Source organism: Hyperolius riggenbachi, chromosome 3, assembly GCF_040937935.1.
Source record: "Hyperolius riggenbachi isolate aHypRig1 chromosome 3, aHypRig1.pri, whole genome shotgun sequence".
NCBI classification, from domain to species: domain Eukaryota; kingdom Metazoa; phylum Chordata; class Amphibia; order Anura; family Hyperoliidae; genus Hyperolius; species Hyperolius riggenbachi.
Window position 1 is genome coordinate 331,359,451 of NC_090648.1, and position 21,370 is coordinate 331,380,820.

At 41.0% G+C, this 21,370-nt stretch overlaps 1 protein-coding gene across 9 annotated transcripts in view; it reads left to right on the plus strand.

Moving 5' to 3' along the window:
- PPFIA2 (PTPRF interacting protein alpha 2) overlaps positions 1–21,370 on the plus strand; it is a 409,727-nt gene that overhangs the window by 236,580 nt on the left and 151,777 nt on the right. For all 9 annotated transcript variants that reach the window (XM_068276855.1, XM_068276859.1, XM_068276856.1 and 6 more), the window contains one exon: positions 13,637–13,711. In XM_068276855.1, coding sequence (XP_068132956.1) covers positions 13,637–13,711 — 75 coding nt within the window. The remainder of the gene's footprint in view (positions 1–13,636; positions 13,712–21,370) is intronic.

Below are 21,370 nucleotides of genomic sequence, written 5' to 3' on the forward strand. Positions count from 1 at the left end.
AATCCTTTCAAGATATTCGTAATAGAGGTGCCCACCTGTTTTCAATTCTGACATGCTATACCCCATATCCAGAAAAATGTCCCTTTAATCCCACATACCTTTAAAGTTGTTTTATTTGCTACTCTCCCAAAAGGAATGTGCGCATATAATAAAGGCTCGGATTAAAAAGGGCGCCAAAAAGGGAACTCTGATGTAGAGGATGCCAGACACCAGCTGCAGCAACTGGCCTGGCAAGTAGAAGAAAGGAAGTGGAGTGAATTTTCTTAGGATGGGACTAAATACCATGTTCACCTTTGCTCTTGTACCTCTTCCACTTCTTGAAAGGGTGGTACCTCAGATCGGACACCATGTACTCTGATCACAGGAAGTTTTCTTAGTAAACTCTAGCTAAACCCTACTAACACTCTAAAAACACCAGCGTCTAAATCAGATGTTCTTTGTAGTATAGCTTGCTAAAGTATATATTCAGCTGTTGCAGTAACCATCAGGGATACCCTCATTAATGTGCCCTTAGACACTTTGCATGAAAGCCTTTTGCTTATAAAGTATTTCAAACATACAATTAATATGGTTGTGTGGTAATTAACTTAAATTGATATTCTAGACCAAAGGGATGTGAAATCATTGATTCAGTAGGTTTTAATGTAGTGCCCTGATGGTCCAGTTTTTTTTTTTTTTTAATTGATCCTATTTAAGTATAAATGAAAGCATGATTCCGGAGACTGACCAGATACCAAACTGTGCTGTAAATTGAAAATTAGCAGTTATATTTTGTGTTAATTGCTTCTAGCAATTTTAATAATTGTTTAGCTGTGTGTTAATGTGAATCCTGCCTTCTGTGTAAAAACATAACCCTTAGTAACATTTTCATCGGCTAGATAATTTCACATTTTGTTTTTCTTTTTGTAAAGAGAATATCATTTAAAGGGCCTTATTCAGTTCACAGATATAGGAGGTGCAGAGAAATGGTTGGTGAAGCCAAGTACAACCTCACCGGGTTGGTGCCTGTACGTGTTTCAGCCACCCTAATCTAGCTCTTATGGAGGGGTGGGAAGCAAACAATTTAGAGGCATGTGACTACTGCACAATTTGGGTGCTGCTATTATTGAGTATAATGTTACAATAGCGGCAATCTAGCACCAAGACAGAAATTTGGGTACACAGAAAAATTGGTGGCTACAGGAAATGGCAGATACAACACACTTATGGTGCCCATACACGGTACAATAAAAACCGTTTTATTTTCCCCCGTATTCGATCTAAACGATCGAATCGAATGAAAGTCAAAAATCTTTTATTTTCTCAAGAAATTTGAAGGATAAATCCTATTTTTTTTCGAGAAAAATCTGATCAGACATGCTGGAAAAATTTTGATGATTGTGTGTTGTAATTGTATCATGTATGTTAAATTGTATGAAAAGATCTTTTAGATCCTAATTGTAAGAATTGTTTCAAATACTGTAATCTTGATTTGCATTGTCTTCATAACAAGATTAAAGGTAAAATATTAAAGTATGTGTATGATTATAATAATGTTATTATAATTATATTTTTTTTACTAAAGTAAAATAAGTTTGTTCTCATCAAGGAGAGTCCACAGGTACAATGCAAATACAATTTTGGCCTTCTTCCTGTTAGTTAATAGAGCCATTTGTAATCTCTCTGTGGTAACAATTCCCTCAGCATGAAAAAAACAAAACCTTGTGAGGTAAAACACACCTATATAGTTGCTCTGAGGTAATATTAACTTCACAATAAATAAATTGAAGCACTCAGAGGAAAAATACAGCTCAATAGCCGCTTTGAGCTACAACTGCTCGAGCTGAGAAAAAAAGATACCTGTTCAAAAAAGTAACTTCCGATCGAATAAACCATTAGTTCGAATACTTTATTTTTTTATCTCGACTTTTTTTTCTCAATTAGATTTTTCAGCATATTCGATCATTTTCCCAGGATTTTCAGCCTAATCGAATACTCGTGTATGGTACCTCAAAAACAACTATATGATTTTTCTTTTTTTGATCTAACGGGAAAATCGAAACAAATTTATCTAATTGAAAAAAATTGTACCATGTATGGGCACCATTAGTATCGGGAAAGCTAAAGCAATAGCGGCTGCAGCACATTTGGTACCAGGAAAGCAAAGCAGCTCTAGTGGATAGAGTAAACGGAAAAACGTAGCGACTACAGCAAAGTGAATATAGCGGCTACAACAATAAATAGCTGCTGCAGCACACTTGGTACAGGAAAACGAAAGCAGTTGTAGTGGAAAGTGTAAACGCAAAAGTTAGCAGCCACAGCAACATTGCAACAGTTGAAATTAACAGCATATGCAACACACATGGTATTCACAAAACAAAGTATTACAAATGTGCAGCTGTCACACACACAGGTAGTCACTGAATGTGCTGGGCCTGGCAGTGGCACAGTAGGAATTACCAAGGCTGTATATGCAACACAAGTGTCTGTGGGACACACACACACACACACACACACAAAAATAGATCACAAGAACAACATTAGCTCTCAAAAGAGCTGTTGAGGATGAGGAGTGCTTTTTAGCAATAAGATCAGCAAGAAGGAGTAAGCTAACAAGCCTAACACAAGAGCCTAACTAAGCTTTCCCTATATCAGCAGCAGCAAAGTTTTCTCCCTTCTTTAATTACTGACACTGCCTGTGTTTTATAAGGGGGGGCCCCAGGAGGGGGTATAGCCTGATTGGCTACCCTGTGCCTGCTGACTGTGATGTAGAGGGTCAAAGTTGACCCTAATGATGTAGTATAGGGGGCGGTTCGAACCGCCATAAAGTTTGTGTTCGAACGCGAACCACCGAAGCTTGCACGAATAAGTTTGCGGTCGAACGGTTCGGGCCATCTCTACTTTTTGGTGAAAAAAATGTCTGGCCTTTTATAAATATGATGATAAATATGTTTTAGGTTTTTATAATAAAATATAGGTTTTAATTATTAGATGATCTGACTCAAAACTTCTCTATATCTCTGAATACATTGAGAAGTTGGTGTTCCTAAAAGCCCCATTTGCCCATATGAAGATTAGTATCTTATGAGGGCTAAAAGGGACATACCTATATGTAACTTAAGAGACACTGGAGTCTAATAAAAATCATCTTTTTATTTCAAAAATGTCTTTAACATGATAGCCATAACTAAAAAGCTGCATCCCCGTGGTTGAAATCTAACTAAATCCCCCCTAACTCCCCCCTCCCTCTCCCCCACAAAATCTACAACATTCTTGGTCATGGATTTTGCTGCTGGAGAAGGCAGAGCTTTCAGCCGCAGCTCTGCCTCCTTACGTGTCAATCAGCGCGTATCTCCGCCTCTCCCCTGCCCCTCTCGGTGAAAGAAGACTGAGAGGGGCAAGGAGAGGCGGCGATCCGGGCTGATAGACGCGTGGAGAGGCAGAGCTGCAGCTGAAAGTTCTGCCTCTCATGGAAGCGCTGCCCCGATTGCTCCCCGGGGAGTTTGGGGGGGATTTAGTTAGATTACTGCCGCACGGATGCGGCATTTTAGTTAGGACTATCATGTTAAATACATTTTTGAAATAAAAAGATGATTTTTATGAGACTTTTGAGTCCCTTTTAATTGGATAATATTATTTATTAGGACCTTTTTGGTCCATTTTTAGGGCATTTGAATCAGATATATGTGATAAAACAGAGAAACCGAGAGCCCAATATAGTGTAGTATGTATTGGATCAGGGAGAATTAGTGTGGAGTAAGTATTATACTTACAAACATGGGCTACCGTTTAGGCAACCACTATATAGGCAGGTGGGGAGATTAGACCTGTCCCCACTCAGGATTAAGATGTCGCTCTCTGAAGAAGGAAAGGAGGGTTTGTCACCCTTCCAACCACCAAGGGTGGATATCTTGACAAGTAGATGTACAGAGGCTCCAAAAGGATAAAATATGCTAAAATTTTTAAAATATTCGGGTGGCGGCGGTGGACCGGCCACTCAGAAATAGACTTGATGCTGTCGCTTAAGATAAAGACAATTTATTCACATACTCCATGAACAGAACCGCCTCAGAGGCGCTATTCGTGACCTTGAGACTGTACTGTGTACTCCTGTTTATTGCCTGAGGAAGCGGGAATATACCCATGAAACGCATTGCGGTTCTGTTCATGGATTACCGATATATGTGATGATTTCCAACAAACACTGGAGATGGTGAATAAAGAAAACCGAGAAATGACTAACTCTTATAAAAACTTTTATGCATATGGCAAATATAAATCTTCCAAAGTTTATCAAGATTTGTGAAAAAGAGGAAGAAAAAAAAATTGATCCGCTCATTCACCCCTTCATAAACAACCACTTGCATGTTACAGAACCTGTGGTCAAAGCAGGAGGTGCCAAATCCTTGAATATTGATCTTGAGATGCCATTGTGTAATGACATTTGGCTCTTGAGATGCCATTGTGTAATGACATTTGGCTCATTATCTTCAGCTTGATTATGACTGCTTTTACCTGCCAAGAAGATTGGCCATAATGGCTATTGCAGTGCTGGGGCTGTCATGGTTACCTACTTGGAAAGGGGACCTTTGGTATCGAATGAGCTTGCGAAGAAGTGACCTGATTTTTCCTCTGTCCTAATAAACTGCATAATGTGACTGTTTACATTGGCAAAGTGCAACAGGTAACTGGTGCTAATGTATTGAAATGTATTAGTGCCTCGACAAGGTCAAGAGTAAGAAATGCCAAAATGTGCTGCCTTCCTTCCCCAGCACTCCTATCATTGCTTCCTTAATTTCCCTTGAGGTGCTATAGAGGATTTGAGCAGAGATCTGTTTCTAGACAGCACACGTATTAAGTGTTGCAGAAAGATGGGAATGGGTGATTCTTCTATGTTAGGAAAGATGTAATGACTTCATATGTTGCAGGTTAACATAGTAAAAGTTCACAAATTACCAGCATTGGAGTGTCAGAGGATAAGTGTGAGGGAGTTTAGTTGTAGCTTTGTGTTGCTAGGCATGGAGTGGCTTCTGCTAACCCCTAAGACTATGATTTGTGCACCTGCCAAAAAAACAAACAAAAAAAACACATTGTAAATGTAACCCTACCATCCCCCCAGCCTCCATAACTGTTACAGTACTTACACTGCATACACACACTAGACCAGGGGTCTCAAACTCAATTTACCTGGGGGCCGCAGGAGGCAAAGTCAGGATGAGGCTGGGCCGCATAAGGAATGTCACAATTGCGGCGCATCGCCGCCTCTGCCCGCCCCTCTCACTCTTCCTTCACAGAGAGGGGCGGGGAGAGGTGGCGATCCGTGTGGCATTGACGTCAGGAGGGGCAGAGCTGAAGCTGAAAGCTCTGCCCCTTCCAGGAAATGCCTGCGGATTGCCCCTCGGGCGATTTGGATCGTTTAGCGGCGGGGATGCGGCGGATTACTTGGGAGCCCTGAAGCGAATTATAAGGAAGCTTTTGACGGCGAGGGCCACAAAATATTGTATTGAGGGCCGCGAGTTTGAGACCCCTGTTACTAGACTGACAGTTTTCACTGTACTGGAAGACAGTCACAACCGACATCCAATATAAGGTATTCTGCCTGATCCAACTTGTAGATCAATTCAGACAACTATTAGGTGGATATTGTGCAGTCAGCCAAATGTGTACAAGGTTGTTCACATGACATTGTTCTAGAGCAGTGTTTCTCAACATTTTATCAGTGTGTACCCCTTTTAAAACCCTGTGCTCACCAAGTACCTCCTAGCATAGTAAACATTCTCACAAGTACCCCTTGACAAATATATATTTAAATTGTAGTACATAATTTATTCTACACAATTTCCAAGCATTTACTATTGCTTTTAAATAAGATTTATCATTACCTAAAACTCAAATTTTTTTATATTTGGTTAAGTAAATCAAGCCCGAGTACCCCCTGGAACAATCAGAAGTACCCCCTGGGGTACGCGTACCACACGTTGAGAACCTAGGTTCTAGAGCATGCGCACATGTAGTGTAATATGTCACTTGCGCTTGCAGTTTTTAATAAGATTGTTGTTTTGAATTTGTGTGTGTGGACCATGTCTTTTGAAATACTTATTGCTTCGTTTACCCAGGTAATGCCATCGGCGTTTATCGAATGTGTGTATGGACCTTCACTGTCTTGCAGCACCGTGTACACACACCATAAGATGCTTAGCCAATCTAGCCATAAGACCTCCCCTCTAGAACCAGATTCTCTGCTCTCCTCACCCATTCTGAAGAGGAACCGGTTTCTTGTGCTGGCCAAAGTCTCTTAGATCTTTTATTTTTTTACCCATAAAGGTTATCATGCTGTGACCTGTAATTTTTTAGAGCAGAGAGGAAATTTAGTAACTAGTAACTAGTTCCCCACTGCTGCATCGTGTATGTACGCCCCTGTGGACTTCACTTAAGCACCAGTGGCTTAGATTCACATATTGCGCTGTTTACATCATTGCAACAAAAAAAATGTATAGATTATTTTGGTGCCATAAGTGGCGATAAAGTTATTGGCAAATGAATGGTAGGAGCATGAACTGTGAAGATTGCTCTGGTTTTTAAAGAGACACTGAAGCGAGTAAAAAACTTGCTTCTTCTCTTATATTCAGCAGAGGTATGTGTGCCCCTGCTAAACCGCCGCTATCCCGCCGCACAACGGGGGTCCCTTACCCCCCAATTCCCCCCCCTGCAAAATCTATGACCAACTTGGGCGTAGATTTTGCTGCTCCTAGAGGCAGGGCTAACGGCTGCAGCCCTGCCTCACAGCACGTCTATCAGCGGCGCATCGCCGCCTCTCCCCTGCCCCTCTCAGTGAAGGAAGACTGAGAGGGGCGGGGGAGAGGCGGAGATACGCGCTGACAGACGCGCGTGAGGCAGGGCTGCAGCCGTTAGCCCTGCCTCAATCAGGAAGAGATCCCTGGCGAGGACGGAGGGGATTTGGGGGGTAAGGGACCCCCGTTATGCGGCGCGACAGCGGCGCTTTAGCAGGGGCACACATGCCCCTGCTGAATATAAGAGAAGAAGCAAGTTTTATACTCGCTTCAGATTCTCTTTAGGAGGAAATAAGCTGTGGTGGGGCAGTGGTTAAACACAGTGTAAAAGCTATACGGTACATACTGGGGTTAACATGCAGGTATAACCTGGTAAAATGAGTTAGGCATGTACTGTAAATTGCATTATTGGTTAGTGCCTAATTTTCAGTTCTCTTAAATACAGTTATGTGTAATAACACAAATACGTTATTATTATTATTATTATTATTATTATTATTTATTGTATTTATAAAGCGCCAACATATTATGCAGTGCTGGACAATAAATCTATACTATGATGCAAGGATGACAGACATAACAAGGTTATACAGCATAGAACAAAGTTATACAAGGCAAATTGTACAAAATACATGATCATGTGATATGGGTTGGTTAGGTAGGCCCAGTAATACAAGTACAGGCAGGAGCACATGATCCTGTAGATTACACTAGGGAATGGAGGACCCTGCCAGAGGCTTACAATCTAAAGGGTGGGGTGGAAACACTAGGATAACCACTTTATCCACCACTACAGTATATCTACGTCCTCTATAACTTTATCTAAGCCACGAGTCAGTAGAAATATGTCTTGTAGCAGAAGCAGTGTTGTGCAGGATTGGGCTTGCTCCTGTGCACATTTCTGGCACTATCTGATGCAGCACTTATTGGTAAACGGGAATATATGTTTCCTGAGCTAATGAGATTGATTTTTACCATTAAAAATACTTTTATTTTCTCAGTCCATTGTGAAAAATACACTCTGTAGCATTATTTCAGAAGTGAACATAATCTAAGTTTTGTGGTAAGCAGTAAGAAAAGCCAAACAAATTTGTGTTTTTTATCTACAGTAGTGCTTTTTATTTTTAAACGGGAATTGGTAAAACTGAGAAATGTTTTTTTTTTTCTATTTTTTTTCCTAGTTTTCCCATTACAATTCATAGAAAACAAAACTGTTTGAGGGAAAAATAGCATACAATGAAAACCTAGTTTGTCTTGAAAAAAACAATATATATTTCATTTCTGTGTCATAAGTAGAGATACAGTTATTTTTGATTAAATAAGGACAATAAGACATAGCTAAACTGTCAAAACTGCTCTGGTCCATAAGTGGGAAACAAGGTCTGGATGCGAAGTGGTTAAAGGTAACCTGCCAAGACTATTACCTGCTATTTCTGATACTTCCATCCAGAGCTCCCAGAATTCGTATAGGTTGGTATCTGTGGTTAAATAGTACGAGGAATGGGTGCTTAATATGTCTATGCATATTGTTTTGTGTCAGGAATACCACTTTAAAGTATATAGACACAGTAATGTAGGTATATACAATTATCTAGATTTGCATATTTATATGCAGTTACCATAGTGATGGTGATGAATATGATCTTTCCAACTTAGAAATACAGTGGCAAGTTCCGATTTAATCACCTCAAAACATTTTATTGTAATTTGACTGTTGAGCAAATGTAAACTAATACCCGACTCCTGTGAGTTACAGCTCTAAGGAGCAAAGAGGAGGGAGAGCAGATCCCAAATGATTAGGAGTATAGTGCAAGGAGCTGACTAGATGTACTGTAGGTTTATGTAAACATGGTGCATCCTCTGTCCTGTGACATCTAGCTGTAGGACTATGTGAACATGGGGCATCCTCTGTGCTGTGACATCTAGCTGTAGGTTTATGTAAACATGGTGCATCCTCTGTCCTGTGACATCTAGCTGTAGGACTATGTGAACATGGTGCATCCTCTGTCCTGTGACATCTAGCTGTAGGACTATGTGAACATGGTGCATCCTCTGTGCTGTGACATCTAGCTGTAGGTCTATGCAATCATGGTGCTTCCTCTGTCCTGTGACATCTAGCTGTAGGTCTATGTAAACATGGTGCATCCCCTGTCTTGTGACATCTAGCTGTAGGTCTATATAAACATGGTGCATCCTCTGTCCTGTGACATCTAGCTGTAGGTCTGTGTAAACATGGTGCATCCCCTGTGCTTTGACATCTAGCTGTAGGTCTGTGTAAACATGGTGCATCCCCTGTCCTGTGACATCTAGCTGTAGGACTATGTGAACATGGTGCATCCTCTGTCCTGTGACATCTAGCTGTAGGACTATGTGAACATGGTGCATCCTCTGTCCTGTGACATCTAGCTGTAGGACTATGTGAACATGGTGCATCCTCTGTGCTGTGACATCTAGTTGTAGGACTATGTGAACATGGTGCATCCTCTGTCCTGTGACATCTAGCTGTAGGACTATGTGAACATGGTGCATCCTCTGTGCTGTGACATCTAGCTGTAGGACTATGTGAACATGGTGCATCCTCTGTGCTGTGACATCTAGCTATGTAATCATGGTGCTTCCTCTGTCCTGTGACATCTAGCTGTAAGACTATGTGAACATGGTGCATCCTCTGTCCTGTGACATCTAGCTGTAGGTCTATGTAATCATGGTGCTTCCTCTGTCCTGTGACATCTAGCTGTAGGTTTATGTAAACATGGTGCATCCTCTGTCCTGTGACATCTATCTGAAGGTCTATATAGACATGGTGCATACGCTGTCCTGTGACATCTAGCTGTAGGTCTATATAAACATGGTGCATCCTCTGTCCTGTGACATCTAGCTGTAGGTCTGTGTAAACATGGTGCATCCCCTGTGCTGTGACATCTAGCTGTAGGTCTGTGTAAACATGGTGCATCCCCTGTCCTGTGACATCTAGCTGTAGGTCTATATAAACCAGGTGCATCCTCTGTCCTGTGACATCTAGCTGTAGGTTTATGTAAACATGGTGCACCCCCTGTCCTGTGACATCTAGCTGTACGTCTATATAAACCAGGTGCAACCTCTGTGCTTTGACATCTAGCTGTAGGTTTATGTAAACATGGTGCATCCTCTGTCCTGTGACATCTAGCTGTAGCTCTATGTAAACATGGTACTTCCTCTGTCCTGTGACATCTAGCTGTAGGTTTATGTAAACATGGTGCATCCTCTGTCCTGTGGCATCTAGCTGTAGGTTTATGTAAACATGGTGCATCCTCTGTCCTGTGACATCTAGCTGTAGGTCTATGTAAACATGGTGCATCCTCTGTCCAGTGACATCTAGCTGTAGGTTTATGTAAACATGGTGCAGCCTCTGTCCTGTGACATCTAGGTCTATGTAAACATGGTGCTTTCTCTGTCCTGTGACATCTAGCTGTAGGTCTATGTTAACATGGTGCATCCTCTGTCCTGTGACATCTAGCTGTAGGTTTATGTAAACATGGTGCATCCTCTGTCCTGTGACATCTAGCTGTAGGTCTATGTAAACATGGTGCTTCCTCTTTCCTGTGACATCTAGATGTAGGTTTATGTAAACATGGTGTTTCCTCTTTCCTGTGACATCTAGATGTAGGTTTATGTAAACATGGTGCTTCCTCTGTCCTGTGACATCTAGGTCTATGTAAACATGGTGCTTCCTCTGTCTTGTGACACCTAGCTCTAGGTCTATGTAAACATGGTGCTTCCTCTATCATGTGATATCTAGGTCTATGTAAACATGGTGCTTCCTCTGTCCTGTGACATCTAGGTCTATGTAAACATGGTGCTTCCTCTGTCCTGTGACATCTAGGTCTATGTAAACATGGTGCTTCCTCTGTCCTGTGACACCTAGCTCTAGGTCTATGTAAACATGGTGCTTCCTCTGTCATGTGATATCTAGGTCTATGTAAACATGGTGCTTCCTCTGTCCTGTGACATCTAGGTCTATGTAAACATGGTGCTTCCTCTGTCCTGTGACATCTAGGTCTATGTAAACATGGTGCTTCCTCTGTCCTGCGACACCTAGCTCTAGGTCTATGTAAACATGGTGCTTCCTCTGTCCTGTGGCATTCATCAGCATACTGGTCTATAATTATAGTGCATTATATTTATATCGATCAATGATTATTATTATTTTTTTTGTATCTCTATAACTATACTTGGTCTTGATTTTAATATTTTTATTAGTTGATTGTTGTGCCTTTATCCAGTTTGTGAGGAGTCTACAAAGAGCTGAGCTTTTGTGTGACTTGTGTACAAGTTAAGTTTGACTAAATAAGGTGATTTCTGGAAATGTAAGGCAGTGTTTGCCCATTGTAAAATCTTTCCTAACCCTTATTTGCATTCTTAATTTTATCACAAGTTGCAACTGATGGGAAGGTGCATCCTTTTGAATGTTTGCTGTGTGTTCCAAAGTGCTCAGAAACACCTGATCGCCCAGAGTACACTGGGAAAATAATGCTTCAGAACATCATGGCCTAGGCGAAGAATCACTGGAAGGGCAGGGTTTCATACCAATATAAGGCAAATTTACATAAAATTGGGTATCCTGAGTAATGTATAACTTTCTACTTTGTTACATTGCCTTTTTTTTTTAGCAGGTGCTTGTGACATTTCGTGCAAATGTTTATCTTCAGTTTAGAATGCACTGACATTTTTATTTGGTTTGTACACTATTTGAGAGCTTTTTTTTTTTTTTTTTTTTTTTAATTTTTTTTTTATTACAGCTGTGCAAAGTTAAAAATAAAGCTACCCGTACACTGCGTTGATTTCCTGCCGATATACAGCAACTTCGATCACTGTGATCGAATCTGCTATGAAATTGATGACGCAATTGTTGACAGATCGATCGATTTCCATCCAAAATCAATTGATTCCGTCTATCTGTCCTAGCGGAAGATTTTGCTCGGTTGTGGTCAGGTCGGGAGCGCGTTGTAAGCGGTAATCTACCGACGCAGCATAGCGGCAGTGATACAATACCGGTCCGCTGGCGCGAGTCCCCGGTCCGTGCTGACACTTACTCCGGCTGACATATCTCCTCATTACTTCTTGTCTCGTCCTGTGACAAGCCAAAGTTCAAACAGAAGAGCACCCTCTACTGTTTGTACTTCCGCTCATCACAGGAGGAGACAGGAAGTAATGAGGAGACATGTCAGCTGGAGAAAGTATCAGCACGGACCGGGGACTCGCGTCAGTGGCCAGGTAATGTATCACTGCTGGCGGGGGGAGCACACGGGGCAGCAAGCAGGCAGCAGGCGATTCAAAATCTGTGTGCAGTGTATGGGCAGCCAATAGATCCCTCTGTGATCAGATTCGATCAGAGAGGGGTCTATCTGTTGGTCGATCTGGTGCCAATCGACCAGTGTATGGCTGCCTTTACGGATTTTCCAAACCTCAAACAAATTCTCCCAGAATTAAAACCACGTCCTTTCAGATACAGTATATGTGAAACATTTAAAGGGGTACTATGGCAAAAAATTTTAACATTTTAAATACGTGCAAACATAAACAAATAAGAAGTAGAAATCTGACAGAAGCGACAGGTTTTGGACTAGTCCATCTGTTCATAGGGGATTCTCAGCAAGGCTTTTATTCTTTATAAAGATATTGCCTAAGAAGGATTTAAACAATGATGCTGGCCATTTTTCCTGCTCGCTACAAAGTTTTTTGGCAGTTGGAGGAACAACTGTCATTCACTAAGTGCTTTTGAAAATAAATAAATCCCTGAGAATCCCACATGAAGAGATGGACTAGTCCAAAACCTGTCGCTTCTGTCAGATTTCTACTACCTACTGTAAGTGACAGCAACATAGGAGAAAAGCAATTAATGGCTCATTTTACACTGGAAAAAAAATGTACTTCTTATTTGTATATGTTTGCCCATATTTTAAATTTTACAAATTTTCACCATAGCGCCCCTTTAACTATCAATAGATTAACTATATCACCCCAGCAGGCTATCAGAGCCTGATAGATTTGTGAGGCTGATTTGTTATTTCCTGTTTTAGCACTTGATCTCAATCAGCAAATAAAAGGCATGCAGATCTATTATCTAATCAAATTGGTTCTACTCCACGAATCCTCATACACCTACATGAGCATCACTTTTTAGGATTCAGGAAGTCTTTCCTCCAACTGTTAGATTTCTGTCTGATGGTACCTACAGTATAGGCATAATACTTTGGTCAGCTTGTATGGCTTATATTGCCCATATATCTTCTAAACTCTAATTTATACTGTCTGACAAATTGCCAACTCTGAACAAAACCTTTCCTTCAGTGCTTTACAGAGAACACATCACTGATACCACATATTCCCTCTTGAGCAGGCTTAAAATAAATGGTCAATTTTACTCTCTTGAGTCTATTTTATTTTATGTGAACCCCTTTTATAGATCCATTTTGTCTTGTGTGCAGTCTTTTGAAAACGTTGATTTAGTCACTGTTTATATTTAGGTCAAACACTGATCATATCTACCGTAGTTTAAAATTTCATGTAATTGCATGCCATTGAATTTCATTATTTGCAGTTTTCCTTCTCCAATGTTTGTATGTAAAATATCACTAAAGTTGCTACATGTGTTTTTTAAGTATTTTTGAGATACTGGTGAAAAATATTTTCTCTTATACCTTTGTTTTTGCTATTATGAATGCTATGGGGTTTTTTTTTTTTAATTATGGTATAGTTTGAACTACTGGAAATCCCAGTTGTTGTTTTTCTTAACAAAATAAAAATAACTGAACCCGAATGAATGCTCTTGAGTTGTAATGGGAGCAAGGAATATGTTTTAATGCACATTTTGTTTTTTCTTTCAGGTGAGGGAGCGGCTGAGGGTATCTTTGGAAAGAGTGTCTGCATTGGAAGAAGAGCTAGTTGTTGCCAACCAGGAGGTAACCATAAGATACTTTCTTCCCCCTTTTCACATTGCATCATTTCTCTACCTGAAGTGTTACATCTTTGGAAACTGTCAGCAAATAGCTGAATTTGTGCAGACAACTAAGCCTAGCCCACTGGAACTAGATGTCAGATGGAAGGCTTCCTTCTTATTTAGGTTATAGCGTGAGGAAAGCCATAGTGGCAGCTCCCACTGCGTCCATCACCCTGCATTAAACATACTGCAGCATTAAACATACTGCTACACATATGGCCACATTCTTAGCTCATTGACGTGTCTTCTTAGATTGCTATTTCTAATGAAAAGTAGGATAAGCACACTTGCAAACCTTTGAAGCAGCATATCTGTTACTGATTTAAAGTGATACTGTTTTGTCTAAAACAAGCATGTGAATAGTGTGGTCAAACTTTTGTCAGGTCACCTTATTTGCAAAATTATTCTGGGTATGTGGCCTAAAGTAATGGAGAAAGTGGATGACCAAGACAGCCAGGTAATCATTGCAACTACAAAACAAACAAAAAATACCCCCCCCCCCCCCCCAACTACCCATTTCTACCACTTTGAGATTCTGGCTGTGACACATTTGTAATAAGCTGAATCCATGTGTAAAATGTACATGCTATTGGATTTTCTTTACTTCTACCAGGCTGTAAGCATCTTCCTAGAACTATAAAGCTGTCTATTGTACTTTCTGAGTACCAATGGGCTAATTTATCAAGACAACTGATTAGAACAGTTCAGCATTAAACACATCTGCTTGTGTAGGTCTCCCTTGTGTCACTGAAACTGCTGAGACCCATTAAGGCTAGGATTCCACAAGACAACTGAAGGTGTCCTGTGATTTATGGAACCAAAACATTAGTTCTTTAAAGTCTGGGGAACTTAAATGCTAAAGAACCCATGATTCCTCAGATCAGGCAATCTCAAAGCATACATATGAATTGGCTGCCAGGAGACATTGGCGCAGGATACAGCCGGTATATGGTTTATCCTGCTGCTGTACAAGTTCCCGGCAGCGTTAATTACTATTCCCCCTCCAGGTCACCGTGGATAGTGGGGAATTATGTAATTCAGCTTCCAGCTATTGCTGGAGGCCAAATTACAGTGTTTTCAATGCAACTTCTGCTCCGTCTTCTGACAGCGGTGAAGTTACTCAGTGTGCGCTGCTATAGCCGTAATTCCTATTATGGCCTATGGTGGCGCCGGCTGCACCCAAATCTCCTGCATGTATTTTTTTTCTTGGGGGAGGGGTGGGGTGGGTGAAGCTAACCCTATTTTCAATACTCCTGTGCAACTTTGCAATGCCACAATACATTTTTTTTTTTTAATTTAAATTAGACTCGTTGGCAAAGTCCAAAGGTGATTTTAACATACGATGGAACAATTAAGGAATCAAGATTTACCAAAATCTCTTAAAATTCAAAGATGCACCGGGTCAGAAACTCCATTAGATGTGGATACTTCCAGGTGCATAGACATGTAATGCAGCTTGGAATTAGTATAGAAAATATCCATACAGGTAAGAAATTGGGTTTTTAGGAGACTCAAAATAAACATTATGCAAGATGCAACAACCGTTCATAAACGGGCTTTATTAAATACAAATCTTAAAAGTATTAATCCAATAAATCATGACTGATGAATAGGGATGAGCTTGCGGATTGGGAAAAGTTCAGATTTTTACATCAGAATTTCGACAGTTCTGGGTAACAATGTGAATTTCGGAAATTAACAATTTTCGAGTTCTGTTCCAACAATTTACATTGAAGTCAATGTCATGCTTACTTCCGTAGGTAATAGAAAATCCTACAAAAAAAGCTATCAGACTTTTTGAAGACACCGGGTAGTTTTTGAGAAAATGGATTTTAAAGGGAAAGACAAAGGATTGAAACTTATCTGTGGCTTCCTCCAGCTCCATGACCACCGTTGCCTCCCTTGCTGTCAGGCAACAGTGGTTATGGGTTTGGAGGACGAAACAGGAAAAAAGGGCGCAGGAGCCCTTACGGAAGAAAGGGCGCCCCATAATCTCTAATATTAAAAGCCATGATTAGTGTCATAAAAGGGAAATTTTGCCTCTATCAGGCGCCTGCCGACACAAAATGTACCCTTTTTGCCGCAAATTGTGGCTTTTACTTTGTTACAAAGCAGCTAATGCAATGCCGCAATTTGCATTTAAACAAACCCCTGGCGCCCGCGATTCCATCAGGCTCCTGTGGATGTGGAAATCTTGAATAATTTCCACTAATTGGGCGCCCTTCAACGCCCAAAATTAACTGCTTGGCTGTAGTAACATGAATTTACCTGGGGGGGGGGGGGGGGGGATAAGGGTTAGGAGAGGGGGAGGCTGGGCACCACGGGGGGGGGAGGAAGGGGGGTGGTGTTAGGTAGGGTTAGGCACCCCTGGGGGAGGATCAGGGTTAGTCACCACCCGGGGGTTATGGTAGGGTTCTGGGTACATACTAGCAATATACTACTATGGAAATTTAAGAGTAGAATATCGCTAATTTTAGCGACATTCTATTACCGGCAAAGCCGGCGCCCTTATTTTCCAGACTCCTTTTTTTCATGTACACCTGGAGAAAGCCCCAGGTAAGTATCAGTTCTTTTTTTCCCCTTTGTCTCAGGTTATATTTAACTTTCCATAGGAAAAGTTAATGTAAACCCAGTAAAAAAAAAATAAAAAAGACATTTTGCTGTGGTACACTTGCATTCAGAGTTCTGTGTTTCGAATAGACGTTTTATACATTTTAGGAAAGCATACCCAAGCCCCCAAGCGCTCCCAAGCCTCTTTAACCCTTTTGTCATTCATGCAAACTGATGTAGCCAGAATTGAGAGCCCGGACCGTGTGTTGCTTTGTACCCTGAGCCGTACCAGCCTACATGGCCCATGATGTCCCTGAAGTGGATTCTCTTTGGTCCTGTTAAAGGAACAATGGGGAGCCCCGGCAGCACATTTAAAGTTGCTTTGTTGGGGCTTGCTATACTTAAAGCGGTTTAACACCCAGCATTACAACTTTGCTTTAAAAGATTGCTTACAGCTTACAAACTATTATGCCAGATTTTTTTTTAAGCAGAAATTCACTGAATGGGTTAAACATGACATTTTAGTGTTGGATTTAACTAGGAATCCGCATCCGTTCTTATCTTTTAGTTACAAGTGTATCTTTATTTGGAATACAAATAGACATTTGAAAAGCCTGCCAGGGAAGCCCTCTTTGTTCTCTCAGAGCAGTGTTTGTTTGTTACATTGTAGATAGATACATTTTGTAACTAAACAAGCAAGCACAGAGGAGGATTTCTAGCTAAATGCAGCACTAAAATGTCATGTTTAATCCATTCAGTGAATTTCTGCTAAAAAAAAAATCTGGCATAATAGTTTATAAGCTGTAAGCAATCTTTTAAAGCAAAGTTGAAATGCTGGGTGTTAGATCACTTTAAAGAGACTCCGTAACAAAAATTGCATCCTGTTTTTTATCATCCTACAAGTTCCAAAAGCTATTCTAATGTGTTCTGGCTTACTGCAGCACTTTGTACTATCACAGTCTCTGTAATAAATCAATGTATCTTTCCCCTGTCAGACTTGTCGGCCTGTGTCTGGAAGGCTGCCAAGTTCTTCAGTGTTGTGGTTCTGCTATGAACTCCCCCTTCCAGGCCCCTCTATGCACACTGCCTGTGTATTATTTAGATTAGAGCAGCTTCTCTCTTCTCTCTTATCTTTTACAAGCTGGATAAATCCTCCTCTGAGCTGGCTGGGCTTTCACATACTGAGGAATTACAGACAAAGGCAAAGCTGTTTGCAGGAAGAAACGAGAAGCCTGAAACTTCAGTGCATGAGAGATGCAGGGGGAAAGAAACACACAAATGATCTCTTGAGATTCAAAATGAAGGGTGTATACAGCCTGCTTGTGTATGGATGTATTTTCTATGTGTGGACATACTGTACATCAACCTACTTCCTGTTTTGGTGGCCATTTTGTTTGTTTATAAACAAACTTTTTAAAACTGTTTTTAACCACTTTTAATGCAGTGGGGAGCGGCGAAATTGTGACAGAGGGGAATAGGAGATGTCCCCTAACGCACTGGTATGTTTACTTTTGTGCGATTTTAACAATACAGATTCTCTTTAAGTTATGCCGGCAGGTGACTAATTTTCTGCTCTGGTGGTTTCCCAATTCCCATTGCTGACAGAGTCCATATCCTACTCTACGTGCCACTATACAGTAGCTACAATTAACATTGCGTTCTATGCGTGCTCAAAGTACCAGGTGCCCAAATCACCCACTTTGCACCCAGAGGCCTCTTTTTCTCAAGGGCTCAATCACCTGTCTCTTCCAATAGTCATCTAACTTTTTAATCTATAAAACATACAGAAATATACGTGCAATTATGTTTGCCAGTGTCTTTGTGTTTTTCATATATTTGTATGGTAGGGATTTTTCCTCTATGAAGATTTAGATTCTCTTTTAGAGAACTTATCAGTGCAGCATTTGTGTGTGTCGCAAAATCTGAGCTCTTTGCTTCTGAGCAATCATGCTAATGTATGTTGCGCCAGCCCTGAGCCATAAATAAAAGGTACAGGAGTCGGGACCCCCAAGTGAAATCTGATCAGAGCACAGCTTTATTTTTCCATTTCACATCTAAAGTAGTGCAAGCTGATTTGATGAATGTGTGAAAGAACACACATATCCGTAATTTAGCATTAGCTGTGTATCACTAGCTAAGTAGGCTGAACACCAAATATCTGAAAAAGAAATGTAGGGCATTTGAGTATTAAAGACTTCTTCGTCTAGATTCATTTTAATCCTTTGTATTGAAAAGATTGCAGTGGTCAGCACAACATTGTGTTTGTTTGCACTTAATCACGGTGTTCATTGCAGAAGTTATTCAGGGCACATTTTCCCATGGAGCAGTGTCTCATATTCTGCTGAAGCTATGTGCAGGTCCATATGTCTAACAGGGGGCTGGCTATATTTTCATTCTCATGAGAAGGCTAGGATAGTGTACTGGTTAAGAGCTCTGCTTCTGACACAGGAGTCCAGGGTTTGAATCTTGGCTCTTCCTGTTCAGTAAGCCAGCACCTATTCAGTAGTAGACTTAGGTAAGAGTCCCGCTGCTACTGCCTATAGCGCACTCCCTAGTGGCTGCAGCTTTGGTGCTTTGAGTCTGCCAGGAGAAAAGCGCTATATAAATGTTCAGTGGCTTGTCCTGCATATGTACATATGTTTCTGTTTGTGTGTTTTTCACACTTTGTTAATTAAATTATTACATTTTTCTAACAGCTAGAATATCTAGTGAGAAAGAGTGACGCACTCAGACATTTAAAAGAGATATGTGACAGCTCTTATGTGCATATTATTTACTTGGGCATACTTATCAATATAGGTGCACAGAACACTACAGCAAAAGTATAGCAGTTACCATATCCACTAGTCAGGTTGTTTTTATAAAGCAGACATTCTGCTTGGTTGCTCTGGTAAACCTTTGCTCCAGGTTTCTTTGTACCTTTTTTATAACTGCCCTCCAATGTCTACAGCTGTACCACTCATCACTGCAAAATATCTTGTGTTTAAATAAAAGAAAAGTTGCCCTGGATCATTGAGCCACACCAACTTAAGCAAAATCCTGTACCGCTAATCCCAGAATGCAATGGTGGCAGCACTTATAAACTCTTGTGAGGTCCCAGAATTTCTACAGTAGATGTAGGGAGTACAAATGCTTGGAGGAAAGGAAAGGAGAGACCGCTGCACTCACGTGTATAACCAAAAGGGAGCAGGGAAATCAAATGCCAAAGTCCACATGCAACCAGAAAAATCCCGCTGCACCAGTTGGTTGGGTGAAATTAGAAAATCCTTTTATTGCTCTTTAATCCATCATCAGTGTTACAATAAAAAAGCTCACGCGTATCGGAGCGTAAGATGGCTCCTTAATCATAGCTTACAAACAAGAGTATGTTCACAGGTTATATAGTGCATCAGGTCACACCCTTAGGGGTGTGAACCCCAGACTTAAAGGTATATACAACACAGTGCTATTAAAAGGGTGGTATATATCACCATAATGCATAATATAAAATCCCTATTTAAAAACAAGTTATTTTATGTTTGACGGGGTGTACTATCTCCAGAGATGCGGAGCTTCTATGGGAGCCAAGTTCTCCCCATCCCTGGCAAACCTGTACATGGGATGGTGGGAGGAGCTCCGCATCTTTGGAGAACTTAACCCCTTTTCTGAGTCTATATTTTGGTATGCTAGATATATAGATGATCTGCTGCTGGTTTGGAGGGGGCCTGAGGGGGGCGTGTCACAATTTTTGGAGTACTGCAACAACAATGATCTGAACCTGTCCTTTACGATGTCCCATAATACCACGGGAATTGATTTTTTAGATTTACATCTGACTGGCTGTGTTACGACGGGGAAGATACTGACCAGAACCTTTAGGAAGGAATGTGCGGGCAACTCTTTACTTTTAGCCACAAGCTGCCATCCGAGACACACCTTAAGATCCATTCCATATGGAGAAATGATTAGAGCGGCAAGGAACTGTTCAGATCCAACAAAAATTAAACAAGAATTGGATCTAGTACAAACCAGACTTAGAGATCGAGGTTATCAGGATGGCCTCATTTCGGAGGCCAGAGACCGGGTTTTACATAAAACTAGAGCTGATCTATTAACTCCTGGATCTGGCTGTGGGAACAGGCAATCTAATAAAGGTATAAATTTTGTCACCTCATACAGTCTGGAATATGCCCAGATCGTCAAAATTATCAAAAAATACTTGCCTGTCCTCCACTCAGATCCTAAACTGCAAGCTGTATTAGCAGAGGGTTGTGGCTTTTCCTCACGACGCGCTCCTACTTTGGGCGCAAGACTTTCCCCTAGCTTGTTCCAAAGTGTCGATAGACCTAGACCCACTTGGCTGAGATATTTAGGCTCCTACAGATGTGGCTACAGCACATGTAGGTACTGCGATGTTCATGAACAAGCACGGGAGGTTCTCTCACTCTCCAGACATACCAGTTATGACATTAGACAATATATTAATTGTAATACCTATAATGTTGTATATCTGGTCATCTGTGTGGAGTGTGGGATGCAGTATGTGGGTTGTACTACCCGTCCCCTCCGGCAGAGAATTTCCGAACACTATCATGGGGCTGGAAGATGTCTCAGGAACGCTGCATATATTACCCGCGCCTCGAGCGTTTCCAGACATTTTTTCCATGTCCACTCAGGCAATATGTCAGGCTTTAGGTTCCATGGTATAGAAAGGGTATCACATTCCTTGAGGGGAGGTGACATTTATGGGAGACTTTTAAGGCGAGAAGCTTTCTGGATCTGGAAGTTGGGGACGCGTTCCCCTTTAGGACTAAATTCCAGATTAGATCTCAACACATTCTATGATAAGTAAGGTTAGGTATCATCCGAAAAATATAAAATAACACTAACAACTATGAATACTGAGTAGTTATTATGGTAGGTTGCTATGATATCATGCTGTATGAACTTGTTTTTAAATAGGGATTTTATATTATGCATTATGGTGATATATACCACCCTTTTAATAGCACTGTGTTGTATATACCTTTAAGTCTGGGGTTCACACCCCTAAGGGTGTGACCTGATGCACTATATAACCTGTGAACATACT